Below are 23714 nucleotides of genomic sequence, written 5' to 3'. Positions count from 1 at the left end.
TCTACTTTAAAAAGGTTCAATTTCTTTATTAGAATTTTCCAATTTGAATAGCTAACAGCAATCAACACATTTTATTTGCATTGTTAACTTTGCTGGTGGCACTGTGGTTAGCGCGGTCGCCTCACAGCAAGAAGGTCCTGGGTTTGAGCCCCGGGGTAGTCCAACCTTGGGGGGGTCGTCCCGGGTCGTCCTCTGTGTGGAGTTTACATGTTCTCCCTGTGTCTGTGGCTTTCCTCCGGGTGCTCCGGTTTCCTCCCACAGTCTAAAGACATGTAGGTCAGGTGGATCGGCCATACTACATTGTCCCTAGGTGTGAATGTGTGTCGGCCCTGTGATAGTCTGGCGGGCTGTCCAGGGTGTCTCCCCGCCTGCCGCCAAGTGACTGCTGGGATAGGCTCCAGCATCCCGCGACCCCAATTGGGATAAGCGGCTTGGATAATGGATGGATAGAATTTTGCTGGCTGTACTAAATGAATCTTCATATTTTTCCAGCCCTTACTCAGCGACAGACATCGCTTTGTTCGACATCACAAACGCACTGAAACACGAACAAAAATACAAAATCGCTGCTTGTATAAGACACAAGAATGATTCCAAAACAAAGGGATTTGAATTTACCGAATAGCGATGACTGAGGGACTAGTGTGTTCAAATGCTGAATATCAGCCTTTGCCTCATGTTTTCATACTAATCTGCCCCCCAAGCTTTGTCAGCATGAAAAATGCATTAAAGAAAGATCCGAGAGCTTTAAATAGCCCGCAGTGTGTAGGTCTTTGTAAGACGATGTTTTGATCTTCTGCAAAGAATCTCTTGCGAGACAGTTCCACCGGTGAAACGGGGATCTTCTGGGTAGGAAGTGGGCCACATGGTGACGGCGGACTGCTTATTACCATCTCATCATGCCGACAGGTTTCTGGCTGACTCAGAGCAGCGGGGTCTGTGTGTATGTGTGTGTGTGCGTATCTGTTCCTTTTCTTAAAAAAGAATAACAACATAAAGATGTTTGTAGTCAGTGGCGTGCTCAGTCCTCTCTGTAGTTAAGTAATATATTTGTCGGGTGCTCTTTGGTCCAAGGTTAGTAGTTTCAGATAAGAAAAAGAGAACAAATCTCTCTGACCAAGGCACTCCGTGTAATTAAAAATGTCCTTATTGAAAATTAGACATAGCCAAAAAGGACCTAAAAATGCCCACGCGTAGCGGCTCAGGCCTTCTTCAGGGCATAGTGAGACAAAACAGGAGTGAATGGTTTTTGTGCAGGCAAGGAATATCTTGCACAACATAAAGATAACTGGATGTCTTCTCCCGACACAATGTCCCCTTCTACATTCAAAAATACTACAGCTCAACCTTCCAAAAAATGTTGTGCCATGGAAGATTGATAATGAGGCAGTGACATGAGATCCCATGGGTGGCGCTGGGCTACAGCCTCCAGGCTCAGCTTTCAACTTAAGGACAACAGTTTCCACAGCAATTCCCATTCTTACACACTTTCGTTGCAAGGAAAGTGAAATACCTCAGAAAAACAGACAGAAGTACAAATAGTGGAGAGAAAAAAAAACGGTTGAAATTTTTCAAAGCTAATCTATCAGCTGTGTTCAGTAAGCTCAAAAGAGGCAGCCCTTCTGTACTGCACCGACTTGTGAATTCTGTTAGATATGCAAATTTATGGGTGGGCGAGAAAAACATCAGCAAACACCAGAGACATGCAAACTAGTATGAAAAGTTCTACATGCACTTCAGTGGGCTGAGTCACATTATATTGACGAAAGTGCTGTGTAGCCCTGGGCCATGTTATGAATGATGAAAATACCGTCCCGGTCGCTGCTCCACCCCCTCTGCCGAGCCAGGGAGGGCTGCAGACTACCACATGCCTCCTCCGATACATGTGGAGTCGCCAGCCGCTTCTTTACACCTGACAGTGAGGAGTTTCGCCAGGGGGACGTAGCGCGTGGGAGGATCACGCTATTCCCCCCTGCCCCCCCCCCAAACAGGCGGCCCGACCGACCAGAGGAGGTGTTAGTGCGGCGATCAGGACACACACCCACATCCAGCTTCCCGCCCGCAGACACGGCCAATTGTGTCTGTGGGGACGCCCGATCAAGCCGGAGGTAACACGGGGATTCAAACCGACGACCCCCGTGTTGGTAGGCAACGGAATAGACCACTACGCTACCGGGACGCCCCACTGATAGAAAGTCTGACAAAACTTTCCGAGTGGCTCTGGACACAACAAACCACGTGTAGTTTGCTCAATAAATGGAGATATGCAAATGTTTTTAAAAGAAACAAACTCAGGCAGCAAAAATCTTGAAATGAACAAAAATAAAATCTATTTCGTTGTCTTACTTTACCCCGTTTGCTGTAAAACTAATTAAAATATTCCCTCTCTTAAAATTTCGGGGGCTTTACAGTAGCCTCCTTCTACCTGTCTGCGATGGCCCAGGGGTTGAATCCTCCAACGGGCTCATGGGCCACGAGGCGGAGGTAGGCGTCATACTCTTCCCTGTACTGCTGGATGCTCCTCAGTGTGCTGCTCGGGACAGAAATCAGGCTCCCCCCACTCCTCACCGTAGGACCTGGAAACAGGGCGCCGCTCCCGGGCTGCTGCTCATCTTGGGACGCCTCCTCTGTCAGGCTGCTCTCTGAGAGAACACTGTGGCTGTGGAAGCAGACAAGAGGAGGCTCATGAGGTGGAGGCACCGAGAAGCAAACAAGAGGGGGATCTTCACGCCACCTTTTCATTACTCTGACCCTCGGCAGTCATACTGTATCAGTTGAGAAAGGGGCGGTTGAAGCGACAGATAAAGCTGTGGTAGTGGGGTAAGTACATTTTGAAGATGGAGCCAGAGTGCAGTGCAACATTGTGACCCTGCTCGCCGAAAACGTGCCCCATGTGCCTGACGTGGGGCTCGGAGTGATGAGTTTAGGAAGGGTGTTGTGCCTCGTACTCGCTTCCTCGCTTGCCCCTTTGCTCAGTGTGAGTAGGGACTCAGCTGGGCATCGCCGTGGTCTGCATTTATAATCCTCTCGGTGTGGACCAAATCAGCCTGGCTCTCTCAACAGCACTCTTGTTGCTATATTTAGAGTACTGCAGCAGTCCCCAAAGCAAAGCGCCGCGCCATTGTGCTGCCCGGCCTCAGCTGCTCTCGTTTGTTTTGACTGTGAGGGCTGCTCGCCATCACAGCATCAGGGCAGGCCAGCTAGATCAATACTGTTCCTTAAAAGGCCAAATTTTATGCCTTCTCGGCACTGTAAAGTTCCAATGTGGCAGTAGAGCTTATACCAACCCCCCCCCAAAAAAAAAACACACACCACACTCACAAACACACACAGACAGAGACACACACACAACCTCAAAATGTCCTTCCTCTCTATTCCTCTGCTAAGTGGAGCATTCGGCTAGCACCACTCATACGGTATCCAGGCTTTCAGTGCCAATGTCACGAACCAGTCTGTTATCGCTGCCAAGGAACACCTTTCAGAAATTCAAGACACTGTAAAGTTCCACCAAGGTCAGGATTAATCTTTTACATTTATCAGTGAGTGATTTTTACATTTTTTTGGGGGGAGGTTGCAGAAAGGGCAAGGTGATGTGAATGATAATGAGTCCCTGTGATACACAATGAGGTATGAGCTTTACTCTCCCCATCTTTCTCTTCTTTCCCAACAAGCTCATTTCATGGGCCTGGAAATCAGAGAGGGCAGTGTGACCAACAGCTGTGTGCAAAATATTCGAGCGGCCGGCTCACTGATCTATGTGGTATGTGCGTGTTGTGTATGTGTGTGTATTTGCATGTGAGCGATGATTTAGAGAGAACACAAGTTAGACTCTTGACTATTAAATCAAGCAGCCCAGAGAGGTATGAAATTAAAGACCTACTTCTCTCTGCCATTCACACTGACAAATTCGCCGGTGAAAGGGAAAATGCAAACCACAACAGATTAGCAGCGTCAGCAACACACGCCTGCAGTGAAATCAACTTCAATGACATGAAAGTTCCTTCTGTTTCTGCTTTCTGTAAAAACTCTTGCAGCATATTGCCTGGGAAACAAGAGGACAATGAGCATCCGGGTAGCGTGGCGGTCTATTCCGTTGTCTACCAACATGGGGATCGCTGGTTTGAATCCCCGAGTTACCTCCGGCTTGGTCGGGCGTCCCTACAGACACAATTGGGCATGCCTGCGGGTGGGAAGCCGGATGTGGGTGTGTGTCCTGGTCGCTGCACTAGCGCCTCGTCTGGTCGGTCGAGGCGCCTGTTCGGGGGGGGGGGGGCTGGGGGGAATAGTGTTATCCTCCCACATGCTCCTTCCCCCTGGTGAAACTCCTCACTGTCAGGTGAAAAGAAGGGGCTGGCGACTCCACATGTGTCGGAGGAGGCATGTGGTAGTCTGCAGCCCTCCCCGGATCGGCAGAGGGGGTGGAGCAACAACTGGGACGGCTCGGAAGAGTGGTGTAATTGGCCAAGTACAATTGGGGAGAAAAGGGGGGGGGGGACAAAAACAAAATGGACGCAGGGTGGTGTCGAAGCTGAGTCAGAGAAACCCACAACATGTTTCGAATGGGGGGGAGGGGTCTCCCTGGTCTCAGCGAAGCCCTTGAGACCAGGGAGCTCAATAAAATGGGAGCTGGCTGAATGAGGAATAAAGTAGAAGCGAGGGTTTATGGATAACCGTGATGCTGATCTTCCCTCAGTAATAGACTGTGTAGCAGTCTTGGGTTATTTCGTGGACAATCTAAGGGAGCTTAACTACCCAGGTGTTGATGGAGTCACCATGAGCGCAGGGTCATGAATAGATGCCAGGGGCCGCCTCGATCGAAGCTGCAATTTGAGCAAGGGACCGTCTGCTGCGTGTCGTGGGTCAGGGCTTGTTTGAGAAGCTTGGCCAGGCAGAGCTACGAAGGCAAGGGGGATGCATGAGCGCACACGCGGATGCACGCACATGTGAGAACTTATAAACACACACCCTTAGCAGGGAAAATAAAAGCAGGAGGGGGAAAAAAAAGAACATTCTTAGGTTGAGTACACTGCCATGTTCGAGCAAGACTTCATCATCTTCAACATCTTCTCAGTGATTTGTTTGACCCGCTGATGGAGTGGCAGTGGGTTGGTAGGTATTCGCCACACTAGGAAGAACAACTGGGATGTGAGGTCGAGTTCCTCACCAGGGATATATAAGCCTCATCTACTGCTCCAATGACGTTTTTTGGAAGGTGAAATCTCCAGTGACCTCCACCGTCTCAACGGTAGCTGGACTACGCAAAAGCAAACAAAGGTGCACCATCACCATCCGCCACCATAAATCACCTAGTTTCATGTAGGTAGTTCAGTCTAAGAAAATAGTCCCTGCATGAAACTGCTCACAACAAGACCTGTGGATCATCTTGAGTAACCGGGTCAGGAGTTCTGGAAAGAGACATTGCTGTGGGGTTTTTCAAAATATATTTTTTGGTGCTTTGAGCAACACAAGCCGAGTGCAATCCTGTTCCACTTCATTCGAGAGAAGTAGACCTTTATTTTCCCCCAAGGGGCAATTGGTTCTGCCACTGTGGCAATAAAAAAACAACACAAGACACAAGATAAAGACCACACATACATAACAACACATAAATACATAAAAACATATATACAGGAGTAAATGGTGAACACATGACGCACAAAAGTTACAGTATTAGTGAAAAAAGGAGGGAGAAACGGGCATGGTTGGAGATGTGCTGGTGCGACCCGTACTTTGCAGAGTTGAGCAGTGACATGGCAGAGGGTATGAAAGAGGATTTATGTCTGTTAGTTTTGGCTGATGGTTGTCTGAGGCAGGAACCTGAGGGCAGGAACTTAAATTATAAGTGCAGGGGGGTGGGTACGGTCAGACATAATGGCTTTTGCTTTCTTTTAACAACTGACTTTTCTGCTCAGTGCCAATAATTTTGCTACTGACTTTCATCACCCTTGTTAATGTGTTTTTCTGTCTGAGGACTTTCATCACCCTTGTTAATGTGTTTTTCTGTCTGAGGTTTAGAGATGCATACCAGCAGATAAAAAAAAAAGAAAGTTGAAAACTGGCTCAATAAAAGATTTATAAAACTGTCATCAGGGATCTCTCAACCTGAAACTTGGCTAGTTTGCTCAGACAAACAAGATGCTGCTGGTTTTTCTTTCTCACCATATCTGTATTCCTATCAAAGGTTATCTTGTCATCAATTATCATGCCCAAATTTCTGCTTCTGGTATGGGAAGATGGCGGCATAAATTCACGTTTGCAGCGGCCTCACCCAGTACCGGTGTGGGAAGATAGTGGTGAGAATTCCTGTTTGCGGCAGCCTCACCCAGTGCCGTCCATGCAGTGCCTTTGTCCATGTCCATGTCTGCGTCTAAGTTTGTCTTCATTTGATGGCTGGGAGAGCTGGCGCTGGATCGGCTGGGAGAGCTTGGTCTGCTATGCCCTGTGGGCCCAGGGACCACGGCCCTGCCTGGAGCTGTGCCCGAAGAGGTATTACTGAGAGCGGTCTGACAGGATGCAGATGCGGGGCAGGCTAAGCTAACTGCTAGCCCATGCAGACCGGCAGTTCCGATAACACTGAGGGTGATCTGGCAGCGGCCTCACCTAGCCTTGACTGTGTTTTTAGTGTCGTCGTGTGGAGTGTTGGGGAGGTGTGTTGAAGGTGTCTGGCTGGGGGAGCTAGCGCTGGATCGGCTGAGGTAGCTTGGTCTGAGGCATCCTGTGGGCCCAAGGACCACGGCCCTGACTGAGCTGTGCCCAAAGAGGAAAAACCGAGGGCGGTGTGACGGGACACAGAAGCGGGGCAGGCTAGGCTAACTGCTAGCCCATGCAGACCAGCAGTTCCAACAGTCATCCTGGCTGGCGTTCGTTCTCCTAGACAGTGATGTTTTTTTTTTTTTAGATATGTGTTACTTTGGATATATGTGTTCTTGTAGTTTTTTGATGTGTTTTTGTCTTTGTGTTGCATTGCTGTGGGCTGGCGGAATGATGTTTCGTTTCATTTCATGTGCACAAGTGCGTGAAATGAAATGACAAATTAAGTGTTTCTGATTCTGGTTTCTGATTCAAATACTTGTAAGACTCAACAATCTCAACATCTTGTATATAATCATAGTGCACAGAAGGCGGACGTCTCTATGGTTGATATCTCCAAAACTCAGCAACTCACACCAAAACGATCTCGATGGATAAACAGCACTAGAGGTAAGAAGAAAAACATGTGTTTTTGATTTCGGGGTGAACTGTCCATTTAGGTGACACAAGCCTAAGTAGCAACACGAGGAATGAGCTTGTGCAACTGGAAATAATAAAACGAGATTTAAGGCAAAGCAAACTGCAGCATTCCATTTTTTTTTTGACAAATCAGCTGAGAGTAATTCTTATCTCTGAAAACTGTTTTCCTCCCAGCGCTCCAGACCCGTCGCCCGATGACAGCATTCTAAATCAAATAACAAGGAAAGCAATGGCCAATAACCAGCTGCCATTGTGCTTCTCAAATGAGCAAACAATGCCTTCAAAGAAGCCCTGCATGATGGGCATCCTTATAAGTCTGCTTTCTATTAGCACTAAGGCGCAAATGCAATGTGTATTGGTCAACATTGTGTTCCAAAAACCTGTGTTTGTGTTTTTGCTGCTTGCCGGTAAACCGAGCATGCTGTGTCTGTAGGCTGAGTGATGTGTTAGCTGCAAACACAGGTAATCAGGGGCTCAGACAACACACGTAATTAGCTCTGCAGAATCAGCAGCAGCTGGACCTACTCCCTTGCTTTTCAAACCTGCAGCCCCGAATCACTGCTCTGCTACATACGACACAGGAGGAGTCGGCAGAGACAGACGAATCGCTAGAATCCAACCCCGGTATAAACACCAGCTCCATCTATGGGTTGTCTCTGACAAGGACTTTGGTGATATTTCTTCTCTAATGCACCTCAACAAGTGCGCTATCAACTGTCTGCTGGACTGCACCGTATGCCGTGAGATAACAGAATTTCATTAGTGTGCCAACATCACTCATTCTGTTCCCTATTCATCCAAGTCTGCCATTTCCTTTCAACAGGCCTGCATTACGCTAATACCTGACAACATTCCCACATCTCAACCTGGTTGAATAAGAGCAGTAATAGAGCATTATTTTAAGGTGTTCAGGGTGTCCAACTGGTGCGAGGTACACAGAAGAAATGCACATAGATGAAGCTGAATGCCACCATGAAAAACCGAGGTGGACCTGTTAATCAAAATGAGACATTTCCTCATTCTCCCCCTTGAGGAGGTCAAGTGTCCGTGTTGGTTACTCTGTCACATCAAGCTGGAATATTATCACTGAATCCAGCTGGATTTCAGTGGTAAAATTCCATTATTTTGAGGCGAGAACCTGAAATTGCTTTGGCCTCTTCTGTACAGTGTTCTTGCCCATTCGCTTGAAGGTAGGTTGCAGATTTGAGCCAACGTGAGAGGTCACATCTCATATAAGCCACTTTGAAAGGCATCTGTGAGCATGGTGCTATTATCTCAAGAGCCACAGTTGAGGCCTGATCTTGTCAACGGTTGTCCTCTTATCTGATTGGAGGAGACACCAGCTCTGAGAGGGCATCAAAAATGGCCACTGTAAGTGCGGAATATTTTTGAGTCGATTAAAGCTGATTCTTGAGAAATGTCATTTTGTATTGGCATCGCAGGATTAGAAATGGGTAAAGCGACTGCACATTGGCTAAATGTGATAAAGATTGAGCGCACATAATTTTTTTTAAGTGTAAAAGAATGCTGGGTATATTGGGAGAAGGATGCTGAATATGGAGCTGCCAGGGAAGAGGAAAAGAGGAAGGCCAAAGAGGAGGTTTATGGATGTGATGAGGGAGGACATGCAGGTGGCTGGTGTGACAGAGGAAGATGCAGAGGACAGGAAGAGATGGAAACTGATGATCCGCTATGGCGACCCCTAATGGGAGCAGCTGAAAGTAGTGGTAGTAGTAAAAGAAGAAACCCCTGGGACGTCCGGGTGGCATGGCGGTCTATTCCGTTGCCCACCAACACGGGGATCAGCGGTTTGAATCCCTGTGTTACCTTGGTCGGGCATCCCTACAGACACAATTAGCCGTGTCTGCAGGTGGGAAGCCGGATGTGGGTATGTGTCCTCGTCACTGCACTAGCGCCTCCTCTGGTCAGTCGGGGCATCTGTTCGGGGTGGGGAGGGGGAACTGGGGGGGAATAGCGTGATCCTCCCAAGCGTTACGGACCCCTGGCGAAACTGCTCACTGTCAGGTAAAAAGAAGCGGCTGGCGACTCCACATGTATCGGAGGAGACATGTGGTTGTCCGCAGCCCTTCCCGGATCCACAAAGGGGATGGAGCAGAGATTGGGATGGCTCAGAAGAGTGGGGTAATTGGCCAGATACAATTGGGGGGAAAAGGGGGATAACTCAGACATCTCCCAAGAGAACGTCTGCTTTACGAAGATTCATTCAGTCAGCACTGCCGAAAAAAAAACAACCTCCAATGGCACCTTTATCAGTCACCCTTTTTAAAACAAGTGCTCTTAACACCTGCCTGGCTGCATGCACAAACACACACACACACACACGAAAGGTAGTGCAAACAGTAAACCATGACAATGGTGCCTCATGCTTAGAGAGGTGAGAAGAGTAATATCAGCATTGTATTGGACAGGATGGTCATTTTTTTCAGATGAGACCAAATACCATACCTGCATGGGCAGGAATCTCATTTCACATGTAACACCCGTCAGTAGGAACAAAGCTGGGTTGTCATATTAGGTGGGGTGAGTTAGCATTTTTCCGTCTCTGCTACCGTTTTGCTACGGAAATGTGAAGGTGCAGTGAAGTCATATTAAACTCCTGTCAGAGGTGTGCTTTAACTGAAACACGCCATTGTCCATCCATCCATCCATCCATCCATCCATTATGGAAACCACTTATCCTGCTCTGGAGCCTATCCCAGCAGTCTTTGGGCGGCAGGCGGGGAGACATTCCGGCCAGGCCGCCAGGCCATCACAGGGCCGATACACACACGAACATTCACACCTAGGGACAATTTAGCACAGCCGATTCACCTGACCTGCATGTCTTTGGACTGTGGGAGGAAACCGGAGCCCCCGGAGGAAACCCACACGGACACGGGGGGGCATGCAAACTCCACACAGAGGACGACCCGGGACGACCTCCAAGGTTGGACTACTCCGGGGCTCGAACCCAGGACCTTCTTGCTGTGAGGCGACCGCGCTAAACAAGAAGGCCCTAGGTTCGAGCCACAAATTTGGAATTTGTGGGTACAGGCTATTGCACCACTTCAAAAAAAAAAAAAAACCACAGTGAAGAAAAATAACAATGGAAGGCTATGTTGCTCACCACAGGAAACCATCTGCAGTAGACTGTGTCATTCAGTAAACTGGAAAAAAGACAGACTGACTTTTATCCTTGTTCTCCTGGTACATTCTTAGAAAAATGACACGGGGAATTTCAAAGCAAGCCGACAGCCAACACTCTGAGGTCCCAGTTCATACAAGACAAGGCCAGATACCTTTAGGGGAAAAAACTATTTTCAGACATAGGCAGCAAACAGTAGACTTCGAACAGCCTGTTTTTACTATTGCTTGGTATGATCCAGTAGGTTGACTGTAAAGGGGGGTGTGTGTGTGTGTCTGGAATGCATATTAATATTGGTGTGCCAAACACCTAATACACAACGGTGGGTTTATATCGTCATGATATAGCCATATCTAAAATTTCCATTTGACTAAGTTACACGATATAACGTTGACTGCAAAACTACAGTCAGGCCCACAAGTATTTGACCGGTGACACAGTTTTCATCATTTTGGCTCTATGAGTCACCACGCCGGATTTGAAATGAAACAATCAAGTCAACACTGCCAGCAGCGAGGAGGCTACTTAAGACTGAAAAAGTTCTTTAAAATCGATTTTTGGAATTTGTGAATCTATTCAGAATCATATAAGATAAGAATCGCGATTCTTATGTGAATTGATTTTGTGTGTGGTCTGACATTCTTATGTAAGAGGTGGGGTCGTTGTGAAGCGTCTAGTGTGTTGGTGTAGTGTTCTGTCTGTCACGTCTCACTCTCAATCTTCACCGCTGGCGAGCAGAAATGCGAACAGGAGAGCTGAGCAGGTAAGTCTCTCCCTGTCAGTCCATAGCTTCTCCAACAGCAAGCCCTATGTAGTGCCTCCTCGTGCCAACACACGGTAACTGGGTACACCTTGGACCCTGGCTGAATTACAAGTGCCTCGGAGGAGGTCTGGCCCCTAGACGTGCGGTACGCAGGATATTCCCTGATGCCCACGAACCAGCCCCCAGCTATGGGTTAAATAGTGCCACCTGGTGGATACCTTGGGAGAGGACTAGGCTACGGGAGTAAACCCCTACAGAAAATCAATGTCAACAGGGCTGTTGTTTTTTGCTTTTCTTGCCCTTTTGTATGTGTTTAAGTGGGAGAGTACTGCTGGCGCCGTGTGTCTGCCGCTTCTCCCTCTCGTAGCCCCCCCCTTCCCAGCCACCCCTGTATGTCTGTGTTATGTTTATCTGTTGTCTTGTTTCCCCGCCGTTTATTGTAAAGCGACTTTGAGTGTTATAAAAGCGCTATATAAGTTTGATTTATTATTATTTATGGACCCGACTGTGTACTTCAGCCTTCAAACACAACTGTTGCGCAACACAAATGCTGAGATGCTTGGCATACTGTACGTGAAAAATCCCGATATAACAGCAATCACTCATCAATCAGTGGACCAAACCAACCTATTCCAGAACAGATCCATACATAATAAGACACAAATAAAAACAAGTCAAGAATTCCACTTCCTTTTGGCCAGCACAACGCCTGTATTGAATTTCAGCTGCGACACATCCACTTTAACAGTGGCAGCTCAAACGCAGACATGTGTCATGTGATTATCCTGTACATACAAGGCCAGATATCTATAAGCACATCAGCCTTCATCATTAACAGAGGACCCAATTAAGTATTTTGGTGCTCGGAACACAAAAAAAGAAAATCTGGAATAAAATATAGCATACTGAATTTATCTTCGCTTGGCACGCGAGGTATGGGATACTCCCAAATAGTGGCTGGGACAGTGAGCGGTGCCAGATCCTGTTCCAAATTAAGCATTGAAACTAAGTACAAACAAGTCGAGGCCAAGGTTCTAACGGCAAAGCTTAAACCAAGGCACTCGGACCTGGGACACTGCATTACCGAGCGGCTCTAATCTGCTAATGGCTCTATTTGAATTTGTGTGAAGCTACATCATGCTGGGCTGTCGGGTCCCTGTCAAAGGCTCACAGTCCTGCCACCATCATCAGCCTTTGGCTCCCACCACCAAATTTCTTCTTCCTCCTTCAATTTAGTTTAAACACCGGAAGTTACAGCCAACGCCGTGGGCAGAGAGGCTCTTTCTGCTGCGTGTGCTGCCAGAGTCAGGAATAGACTGTGCCCTGGGTATGGAAGCCACTGAGCGGGTGTTGTGGCAGGGAGCAGAGTCTCTCAGTGGGAGAGAGGTTAGGCAACAAGAACAGATGAGGAGGGGGAAAAAAGAAGAACAAAAAAAACACTGTGTACCCTAGAAGAGGCATAAACCACTTTCCTTTCCTTTTTGTCTGGGAGCTGAGTTGAGCTAAAAGTGAATGACTCCCTCTGGATGCTATTGCTATTGTAAGCTGGCATGGTAAGGAAAACTTCTCACGACTGAACAGGGACACAGAATAGTGGTACAAACAGTTTTTTCAGACCAGTTTCTATTATGAAGACTAAGGACTTTAAGCAAGGTATTGAACGTCGTCCATCCTCAACAGTCTGAGCACTTGCTCCCCCACAAAAGAAACAGGTGCTGAAGGTTTTTATTGAGGGAGCATGGGCAGCCTGTCCAGGGTGTCTCCCTGCCTCCCGCCCAATAACTGCTGGGATAGGCTCCAGCATCCCCATGATCTGAGAGCAGGATAAGCAGTTCAGATAATGGATGGATGGGTATGTCTCCTTCTATTTTATAATGCAAGGGCCAAACCGACACTGAAATTCAAGTTAGCTCAACAAGTTATTATCATGCATCCATGCTTGTTTTAATGAAGGAGGTTTAATCCATATATTTTTAAACTTGTGCTATTGGTCTTCTCTGATTGTACCTGCCGGTATTTTACTTGTGCTATGGTAGCAAGTAATGGCTATTCTCTTATGCTCTGGAGTTTCAGCTGGACAGTTAAACTGTGACATGCATTGTCACTCAGCTTGTATATAGAGGTAACTGAAATCTGATCACCTGACAACACAGCAGGGAGAACCACAGAATACATTTTAGCCCAGAATTGAACTCAGGAGCAGATAAAATTGTTACATAGAAGAAGAAGCTGCCAGTGAACTATGAGAAACAGATATGACTTGAGTACAAACAAGGACAGAGGACATAAGGACCCACCCTGTCTCCACAGGTCTTTCAAGGACTATGTCAGCTGCAGGGCTGTGCCTCAGCAGTGGTCTTGTGAGCTTAACCGGTTGAGGAGAGGCTGGCCTGGAGTCTGCAGCATGGCATTGTTGTCCTGGGAAGGAGAAAGAGGGGTGGGGAAGAGGATAGATGTCAGAGAAGGTGGCGAATTGGTAGGGTGGGCAAAGGGAAAGAAAAAGAGGATTGGCATAGCATCAAGTTGTTAAGGATTGAGTCCTCCAAGCAAATCTCCTGCTATCTCCACCTGCAGGAGACACGAGGGACAATCGCTGTAAAGCAGTCCAAGAGAAATGGAGAGGAGTGGAATTCTGAGGGACCACACTGTTACACGAGATAAATAGGTTAGGAAAGCCGTCACTTTGCCCCCTGCTGTTTGCGTTTGATGCTGGCTATCAAATTGAAATGGGTTGTATGTGTCATTCCAAGTACCATGCATTCATTTACACTTATATTTCCTATCAAAGTAACCTTTGTCTTCACAGTTGAAATGACAAGATATTATTAAACTGCAACTGTGGTCCGTGCAGTCGCCTCACAGCAAGAAGGTTCTGGGTTCGAGCCCCGGGGTAGTCCAACCTTGGAGGTCGTCCCGGGTCATCCTCTGTGTGGAGTTTGCATGTTCTCCCTGTGTCTGCATGGGTTTCCTCCCACAGTCCCAAGATTTGCAGGTCAGGTGAATCGGCCATATTAAATTGTCCCTAGGTATGAATGTGTGTGTGTGTGTGTGAGTGTGTTTGCCCTGTGTGATGGCCTGGCAGCCTGTCCAGGGTGTCTCCCTGCCTGCCGCCCAATGACTGCTGGGATAGGCTCCAGCATCCCCACAACCCTGAGAGCAGGATAAGTGGTTTGGATAATGGATGGATGTTTTGTTTTCATTTACATTTCTGTCATCTAGAAACTATTTTCTTTGACAGAACTACACCTACATGAAACTGCTCACAACAAGGTCTGGGGATTGTCTTGAGCAACTGAGTCATGATTTCTGGAAAGGGACATTGCTGTTTGATTTTTTCAAATGTATTTTTTTGCGCTTTGAGGCACATGTCATCCAGTTCCATTGTATTTAAGAGAAGGCAGACATTTCTATGGCCAATATCGCCAAAACTTGGCAACTCACACCAAAATTATCTAAGGAGATAAATAGCACTACAGGTAAGAGGAAAAACATGTATTTTTTGATTTTGGGGTGAACTGTCCCTTTTGCCTATGGGACGATTGATGTAAATGTTAATTCCTCTGAGCACAACCAGTAGTTGCTGTAGGTTGACACATTCCCTATGGCAGTGTTTTATGTCAACAGAGAGGGGGACGATTTGATACATTCTTACCTCTTGTGTGTACCCTGTCCCAGTAAAGAGGGTCTGAATAGGTGATGGTGGTGATCCGTCTCCTCACCTCCTCTTGGTCTCTCTGGTCAGCCACATGGACAAAGACACACACACACACATTATATCAAACCTTCCATCTCCCAACAGTGTGAAAGTCGAACTCTTATATGGGCAGAATGCTACTTTTGCCATTTTTCTTCACATTACCGCTAGCCTATACTTGACATAACATCACGCGGTGAATAATAAACCAGCCAAGCATGACCTTTTTCTGCATACGCAGAGAATTTTCTTCAGGCTGTTTCTCTGAACAGCAGCTCTCACCTGCATCTCCTCCATGCGAAGCAGCATACTCTCCAGGGTGGGGGCCTGCAGCCTGCATTGGGCCATACCCTCCAGTCGTCTGTCTGTCTCAGCCGCCCACACTGCTCGCGCGGCATCATCCAACAGATCTTCAAGAAGGGCCTCGCTCAACTGCTCTGCACTCTCTGCTGCCTGTGGCGGAGAAGTTTGTCAGGAACTTCGTTTGCACTGTGGTGAAATCTTGAGCATGTGACTCAAAATCTAAGTTTGAGAGTTTATGTTTATGTTTATTTCGATCCCCATTAGCTGTTACCCAAGGCAACAGCTACTCTTCCTGGGGTCCATATTAAAAACATCCATGTATACACATGCTTTCACATGCATGCATACATAAATAAACACAATTGCATCACTAAATTCAATTCATCCCCCACCCCATCCCAACCCGCCTCAATTAAACCAGCATTATTAGAGAAGCCAAACACATAACCCCCCCCCCCACACACACACACACACTTACAGTAGCATCTGTCACAGACTACTCCTACCAACTGCTTTGAGCTACATATTTCAGAATGAAAATATAAAAAGTTATGTATTAGACATTGTGTATGCCTGTACCCAAAAATAACCTCTTAAGTTGCTTTTTAAAACTTTCTTTACTTGTTGCTTGAGTAATAACGTATGGCAACCTAGTCCACTGCGAAATGGCCTTATACATAGCAGTTCTTTTCATTGCATTTGTTCTGGGTTGAGAAATTGTAACATGACCCCTGCTAACTTGTCTTGTTCCATGTTCATGTCTGTCCTGGGAAAAAGTTATTCTTGAGTACAGGCAGTAGGGTTGTTTTGACACAACTATATTCCTGAATAACGTTAGAAGACTGCGTGTTAATCTGTCTTCTACTTTCAACCACGCAAGATCATGGTGCATTTGGTATATACCTTTTCTCATTGAACACCTGAGTGCAACATTACTCAAAACAAGTGACATATCATTGGTAAAAATAGAGTAATAATAATAACAAATTAAACTTATATAGCGCTTTTCTATTATAAATGTATTTCTGATTTCCCCCTTTTCTCCCAATTTAGTGGCCAATCAATCTCTATTCTAGTTCACACTCCCACCCTCGTACTGCATGCGTTCGCCAACTGCATCTCTCCGGCCGGCAGTCTCGAAGGAGACGCCTTGCCACTTCCGTGACAAGGCGAATCCAAGCCGAACCACTGCTTTTTCCGACACACACAGAGACGCATTCATGTGACGAACGAAAGCCGACTCCGCCCCCCTCCCGAAGACAGCGTTGCCAATTATTGCTGCTTCATCAAATCCGGCCATAGTCAGATCTGACGAGACCGGGGCACGAACCCCAGTACCAAGTGGGCAACTGCATCGACACAAAGCCGATGCTTAGACCGCTACACCACCGCGGACCCCTATATATATATATATATATTTTTTTTTTTTATAGCGCTTTTCTAATACTCATATTCGCTTTACAATAAATGGGGTGAAACAAGACGACAGATAAACACAACACAGAAATACAGGGGTGGATGGGAAGGGGGGTTACGAGAGGGAGAAGCGGCAGCCACACATGACACCAGCAGTACTCTCCGACTTGGACAGATACAAAAGGGAAACAAAAACCAACATCATCGCTCTACAAAAAGAGTAGAGCAATGGGCCCAAACAACTTCCCTGAAGAACACCACACTGTACTGTCCTTACATTAGAAAAACTACCATTAAAGTAAACAGTCTGTGCTCTGTTTGATAAGTAGCTCCTCATCCAATTAAGGGTCAAATTATTAAAGCCATAAGCAGCAAGTTTCATTAAAAGCATCTCGTGGTCTATTAAATCAAATGCAGCACTAAAATCAAGTAGCACAGCACCCACAATCCTTTTCCTGTCTATATCCCTCAGCCACTGATGAAACATAAGATAAAACCTGGTCAAACACAACTCTTTCCATAAGCTTGCTTAGCACCGGAAGAATTCTGATAGGACGGCTATTAGCATCTGTAAACATGTCCTCCTCGTTTTTGGGTAAAGGAATAATTTTTGCAGCTTTCCATGCCAAGGGACATACACCCTTCTGTAAACTTAGGTTCAAAATATGGCATATGGGTAACGCAATAGGGCCAGAACCATTCCTAAGAGTTTCCCATCAAGGTTATCTAATCCTGAGGGTTTTTCACTATTTACACTACTAAGAGGTGTTTCTACTATATTCACTTGAACAGCTTGAAAGTCAAATTCACAATCTCGATTTTTCATAAAATGGTCATTAATCATTTGTTTTGAAAGTTTGTTATCTGAAGTTCTTGTTTCATTTTTTAATTTCTCAATCTTTACAACAAAATAATAATTGAAATAGGTAGCAATATCTTAAGGTTTAGTAAGGAAGGTACCGTCTGACTCTAGGAAGGAGGGTGTATTTTCCCCCGATCTATCCATTAGCTTGTTTAAAGTTTTCCACAGTTTCTTTCCATCATGTTTAATTTCATTTATCCTACTTTGATAATACCTACTTTTCTTTTTTCTATTTATTTTTGTCACTTGGTTTCTTAGGGAACAATATGACTTCCAGTCAGTTGCATTACCAGACTTAATTGATTCAGTTTTCATTTTATCCCTCTGGGCCATCAAGAGTTGGGATTAAACTGCTCTGTTTAGTGATTTTATTGGAAAAAGTAGTGAAGCTCACCCTCTCAGCAGTCTGTTCAGACAATCTGTGCCTTAGTGAGGAGCTTTTCCTGCTTCTGGACTCACCCATGTTCTGAAGTAAACAAAAAGAAAAAAACAAGCTCGATCTGATCTATTCCACACACATCCAGTGCGCCCTCATAAATAACAAGCCCAGTAGCTAGAAAATTACGTTTTATTTCAGCATGGCACAAATCTGAAGGTAAACTCTTGCAGTATGGATTTTTCAATAACAAATAAGATTCATTGATTTTTTTTTCCGCTTCCCATTTGGTTTGTGGACAAGCTGGCGCTATGTAACATATGACAGGAGAGAGAATAAAATAAAAAAATATGGCCAGAGGAAGTACATCTCGCCTTTCCATCTAACCTGCACCTCATCCAACAGGGGCTGAATTCTCTTCCTGGCGTTCTGCTCTGCTCTCTCTGCCCACTGAGTTGGGGACTCCATGTCAGACCTGTATCACAAAGACAGAACGAGGACTCCAAAGTTGTTTTTGTTTGTGGCAAATGGTTTTACTCTTCATAGCCAGAATGATATACTGTACTTATTACATGTTGTTCTTATCCTGACATATTGTTATGAACTGTATAATTGTATGGCATTACTTTGCGTTACTGCCGCATGTATATGTTGATGCGTACTGTGACGTACATTGAGTTGAGTGAGTGCTCCGTTAACCTCAAGTTCAACAGTAAACATATTTCTAGCTTATTCTGAAGACTGATTCTCATGTCCTCAAGGTCAAACATTAAAGTTTTAAAAGTGTTTGAATGACAAACACAACACACATTATGAATAAAACAACACTGAAACCACTTGAGATTTTGACATCAGCCTGATGTCAAAAATCACACCAAAAATGTGAAAGATGTGAGGTACAGGTTTTAAAACTACTTCATTTCCAAGCACTGTGAGGAAAAAAAAAGTTACATCAACACTAGCATTTTAAGAAGAAAAGAAAGAAAGCCACTTTTATTTTGTCATTGTATTCTTACAACAAATGTGTTCTCTGCATTTAACCCATCCTATTGTATAGGAGCAGTGGGCAGTTGCAGCGCCCAGGGACCAACTCCAGTTCTTCTTTCCGTTGCCTTGCTCAGGGGTACAAGGCAGGAGTATTAACAATGACATGCATGTCTTTTTGATGGTGGGAGGAAGCCGGAGCACCTGGAGGAAACCCACGCAGACACAAGGAGAACATGCAAACTCCACACAGAAAGGACGTGGGATGACCTGGGGTTCGAACTCAGGACCTTCTTGCTGTGAGGCAACAGTGCTAATCACTGGGACACCGTGCCGCCCCTCAAGACAAATGATATAACCTGTGCAGTACTATTCAGACCAAGACCCCAAACTTTCTCTATGCTTTAACAAATCACTCAACATTTTTATTACATTGGGCAAGCCACTTCTTTGTGACATATTTATGACCAAAAAAAGCTCCCGGCAAAAAATTCTGACAACTCATCTCAGGGACCCTAATCAATTTCATGCCTAAGGAGATTCTTACCCTCAACACTCCTGTCTAGCCTAGCATATCTGTCTGGGTCTATAATTGGTTTAATTTCAACAAATCCTGTTATTAAACAAGGCCAATAGTGTCAAAACCCCTCAAACAGAGGTAGGGATGACAGATATTCTAGTGGGTTCATCTTGGCTTGTTCCCCCAAAAGTAGTCCATGAACTTATTTGTTAGGCCTAATACATCACATAGGAGTGCTTAAAGGTGAGAATCCACTCTGGACAATGTAACTCACAAAAAAATACATTCTTCAAAACTCAATATGAGCAGTTTATCCAAGAGGAAGTATCCTTCAAGGGTGAGAACTAAACCTCCCCATGTCTTACGCTTGTGAACAGTTTCATTAGTTCTTTAGCAAACACGGATGGGTGTTTACGGTCTGTCAGGACCTCCGTCTGTGACGTCCAAAGAACTGTAAATATTAGCTACCGTTTCAAAGGGGTTGACTACTTTTTGACGGCACAGTAAGCATGCACGTTAAGAGATTCTAAAGAGGCTGACTGAATTTGTATTTTTGTAAAGAAACAGCACAAGTAGGCCAGTTACAGTGTAAGTACCTTAATCTCTGGATGCGCTCTGTCTCTTCTTGACTCATCTGGTTGAGCTCCTTCAGTCTCTGCATGGTCATCTTATCCAACCAGGCCTGCCTGTACAGCGCCATTAATCACCAAACATAGGAGAATGTGGGTTAAATTAGAATTTCACATAAATAACTTAAAATCCTAATCATCTACCAAATCAGACTGTGAGCCATTGATAAATTAAAGAGCACTAATTAAGATTTGATTAAACAGAAATACACAACTCTCTCAACAGGGTGTTTACTTGTACTAAACCCACTATATCAACCATTAAAAAAAAGAAGAAAAAATGACCCCAATCTAGCAGGCACTTAAATTCAATTTATTGGAAAGAATTAAGTCAGGATTGGGATCAGAGTATTGCCTGTGGCTCCCAGCAACTGGGATTTGACAAGGAGATTTAAAACGACTAAATGACTACAGCAAGAAAACTCATTAATATTTATTTTCTTGAGCTACTGCCTTCATTGAGCCCTCAAACAGTCTAGCAAGGCAGACATATTAGGCTATGCTCCGTGGTACAAAAAAAACAACAAAGAACTCAGAAGGAAATAAAAATGTCTCAATGAACAAAAAATACAAATTGTATTCATGACTCTGTATAATTTATTTGATTATTTTAAGTGGTTGAAAAGAAGTTGTGAATAACAGGAGGAGGCCCTAACCTTAAAGCTTCATTTTGGGCCTGTTTCCTTTTGTCTGTGCCCAAGACCTCTTCGGTCCCTTGTCCTGCAATCACCACCTTGTGCCTTTGGGGGCTTGGTGAAGGCTTTAGCGGGGAGAAAAGACACCGAGGCTCTGGTCTTCTCTGAGGGGATGTTCTGAAATTTATATCAGATGAAAGGGAGAATGAGATACACAAGACCTAACAGAAATACACACACACTTCACCTCCTCCCCCGCCTCGGCAGGGGCCCAGGCCACTCCACAACAGCCCACCTTAGAGGCCCCCTCATTTTTTACACCTCACTGGAGACATGCCATGTACCAGTATGCTTCAAGACCTCCACCATCATTTCCATCCCCTCCAAAAAAAAAAAAAACAAGGACCACAGGACACAATAACTAAAGACCCCGTCGCCCTGACCTCGGTGGTAATGAAGTCTTTTGAGCGCCTTGTTCTGTCCCATCTTAAAACTACCACTGACCCACTCCTGGACCTCCTGTAGTTTGCCTACAGAGCCAACAGGTCTGTGGATGATGTAGTAAACATGACACCCCACTTCATCCTCCAGCTCCTGGACTCTGCAGGAACCTACACTAGGATCCTGTTTATGGATTTCAGCTTCACTTTCAACATCACCATCCCGGATCTGCTGCAGGACAAGCTCTCCCAGTAGCATGTGCCTGTCTCCACTTGTAGGTGGATCATTGACTTCCAATCTGAAAAGAAGCAGCACGGGAAACTGACAGAACACGTCTCTGACTCCCGGACCATAAGCATCGGTTCCCCTCAAGGCTGTATCCTTTCCCCTCTACTCGTCTCCCTGTATACGAACAGCTGTATCTTCAATCATCAGTCAGTCAAGCTCCTGACGTTTGCTGACAACACCACCCTCACTGGGCTTATCTCTGGTGGGGAGGAGTCCGTCTACAGGTGTGAGACTAACCATCTGGTGTGCTGGTGCAGCCGAAACAACTTGGAGCGCAATGCTCTGAAGACAGTTGAGATGGTTTTGGACGTCAGAAAGTACCCAGCCCCACCCGCCCCCATCACCCTGTGTGATCCCCAAGTTGACACTGTGGAATCCTTCTGCTTCCTGGACACCACTATCACCCAGGACCTCAAGTGGGAGTTGAACATCAGCTCCCTCACCAAGAAGGCACAGCATAGGATGTACTTCCTGCAGCAGCTGAAAAAGTTCAACCTGCCAAAGCCAATGATGGTGTACTTTTACACCATCATCCCTGAGTACATTCTCTCCTCCTCCATCACTATCTGGTATGCTGCCGCCACTGCAAGGACAAAGGCAGATTGCAGCGCATCATTCTCTCTGCTGTGAGGGTGATTGGCTGCAACCTGCTTTCCCTCCAGGACCTGTACGTCTCCAGGACATTGAGGCGAGCAGGAAAGATCGTGGCGGACCCTTCCCACTCAGGCCATGGTCGATTCAAAACACTCCCCTCTGGCAAGAGGCTAAGTTCTATAAAAACCAGAACCTGGTGCCACATGAACAGCTTCTTCCCTACAGCAGTAGGCCTTTTCAACAAGCCCCCAGACAACCACAGATACTGACACTGCTGCCCACCCACCCCATTTTCCCTACAGTGCTCTCTGTATATGGACGCCTTGCATAAAACCTGCACTACTCTGTAAATAACTCTTATTCTGTAAATAACTTCTTAAAATTCTCATTTGACTTTTTGTAAATACAGCTCCTGCCACTCAGTGCCAGGTGTGAGGGGCTGCCACGTGGTCTCATGTTCAACTCTGAACTGGTGTTGATTGCACCTCACTTTTACTTGATTTTACCTTCTATATATATATATTCATTATTCTTTTTTAACTTTTATCTTTACTATTTACTGTTAATTCTTCCCTCTTGCACTAACACACCAAGACAAATTCCTTGTATGTTATTGTACTTGGCAATAAATGTGATTCTGATTCTGATTCAAAGATATGCATGCACGCACATAACCTGTAAGGCAAGAGGAGGGAAGGGAAATCAGGATGGAAACGGTGATTAAGGAGAGAGAAAGAGTGAGCGAGCAAAAGAGAGAGCGAGAGCGAGAGAGAGAGAGAGAGAGGTTTAAATAGAGCGAGAATAGGCTCACCGTTGTAGAGGAGGAGAGTGAGGGGACGTAGGTATCCAGGGCACAGAGCGGTCTTTCTGCGGTAGCTGGTTCACTCTGAGCTGAGAGGAGACTGTAGGTTGCTGGAAACCTACATCTCTTGTCTGATGAATATCAAATCAATAGCTTAGAAGAGAATTTGGTTTACCAAAAGAGCAATATTCATGATGACTTCATCCACTTTTTGTTAGAAACTATGTAAAATAATAATATATGGTGTTTTAAAAAGAAGAGAAATGCAATAAGTTGGTCAGGACAAACTAAGAGGAAACTTTCATTTACAATGATATCCCTTGTAAACACTGGGAATGTACGTTTGCCTGAAAGTATGTCTTTATAACTGAGGTACACTAAAGTACATTGAATTCAACTACTACTTTGTAAAAGTCTGTCAAACACCTGCCCACCTTACTACGTTGAGGATTTAGAGCCCTTTCTTTTCTATGGATGATATTTGGCCTGGATCCTGTACGTGTCTCCTCTCTCAGCTCCCTTTGCTGGACCATGCTCTCCAGACCAGCCCTGAGCACCTGCCTACGTTCCACATGCTGGTTTTGAGCACCTCTGGGCTTCTGTGAAGCAACTCTCCGACCTGCTAACAGCAGCAGAAGGATACCCTTGATTTGAACTGAACTGATTAGATATTATTTAAATGGGAATAACAAATGATTAGAAACTACTTGTCCATCATATGAGATGATTTTAGTTAAGTGCTACTCTGGCTTAGTTTGTTGTAGTGCCTTAGTTACCAGGGGGATCGAGCATAAGGGAAATTCATTACGTGCAGTGGTTTTGCCATCTCTCCCACAGAATGCCTCTCAATACAACGGAAAGCAGCGGGGGCTAACTGTTCATAAAATAAGCTGCAGGGGACCAAAGGCCAGTGTCCCTCGCTCCAGTCCCCATTTTCCCTTTCACTACATAGTGGCACTCCATATCAATTTTCAACCCAGATACGGCAATTCAGGCACAGCAGGGGGTCCAAAAAAATTGCAGAAAAGACCA

General features: G+C 45.6%; 1 protein-coding gene across 1 annotated transcript in view; it reads right to left on the bottom strand.

Moving 5' to 3' along the window:
- kiaa0753 (KIAA0753 ortholog) overlaps positions 1–23714 on the bottom strand; it is a 31416-nt gene that overhangs the window by 3396 nt on the left and 4306 nt on the right. The window contains exons 8-17 of the mRNA XM_056283973.1: positions 23117–23301; positions 22692–22813; positions 20579–20734; positions 19890–19979; positions 18177–18264; positions 17808–17879; positions 15115–15285; positions 14791–14872; positions 13436–13556; positions 2426–2659 (exon numbers count right to left, since the gene is read on the bottom strand). Coding sequence (XP_056139948.1) covers positions 2426–2659; positions 13436–13556; positions 14791–14872; positions 15115–15285; positions 17808–17879; positions 18177–18264; positions 19890–19979; positions 20579–20734; positions 22692–22813; positions 23117–23301 — 1321 coding nt within the window. The remainder of the gene's footprint in view (positions 1–2425; positions 2660–13435; positions 13557–14790; positions 14873–15114; positions 15286–17807; positions 17880–18176; positions 18265–19889; positions 19980–20578; positions 20735–22691; positions 22814–23116; positions 23302–23714) is intronic.

This window comes from Lampris incognitus, chromosome 7, assembly GCF_029633865.1.
Source record: "Lampris incognitus isolate fLamInc1 chromosome 7, fLamInc1.hap2, whole genome shotgun sequence".
Taxonomy (NCBI): Eukaryota; Metazoa; Chordata; class Actinopteri; order Lampriformes; family Lampridae; genus Lampris; species Lampris incognitus.
The sequence above is the reverse complement of the archived record's forward strand: the minus strand, read 5'-3'. Positions and strand labels throughout refer to the sequence as shown.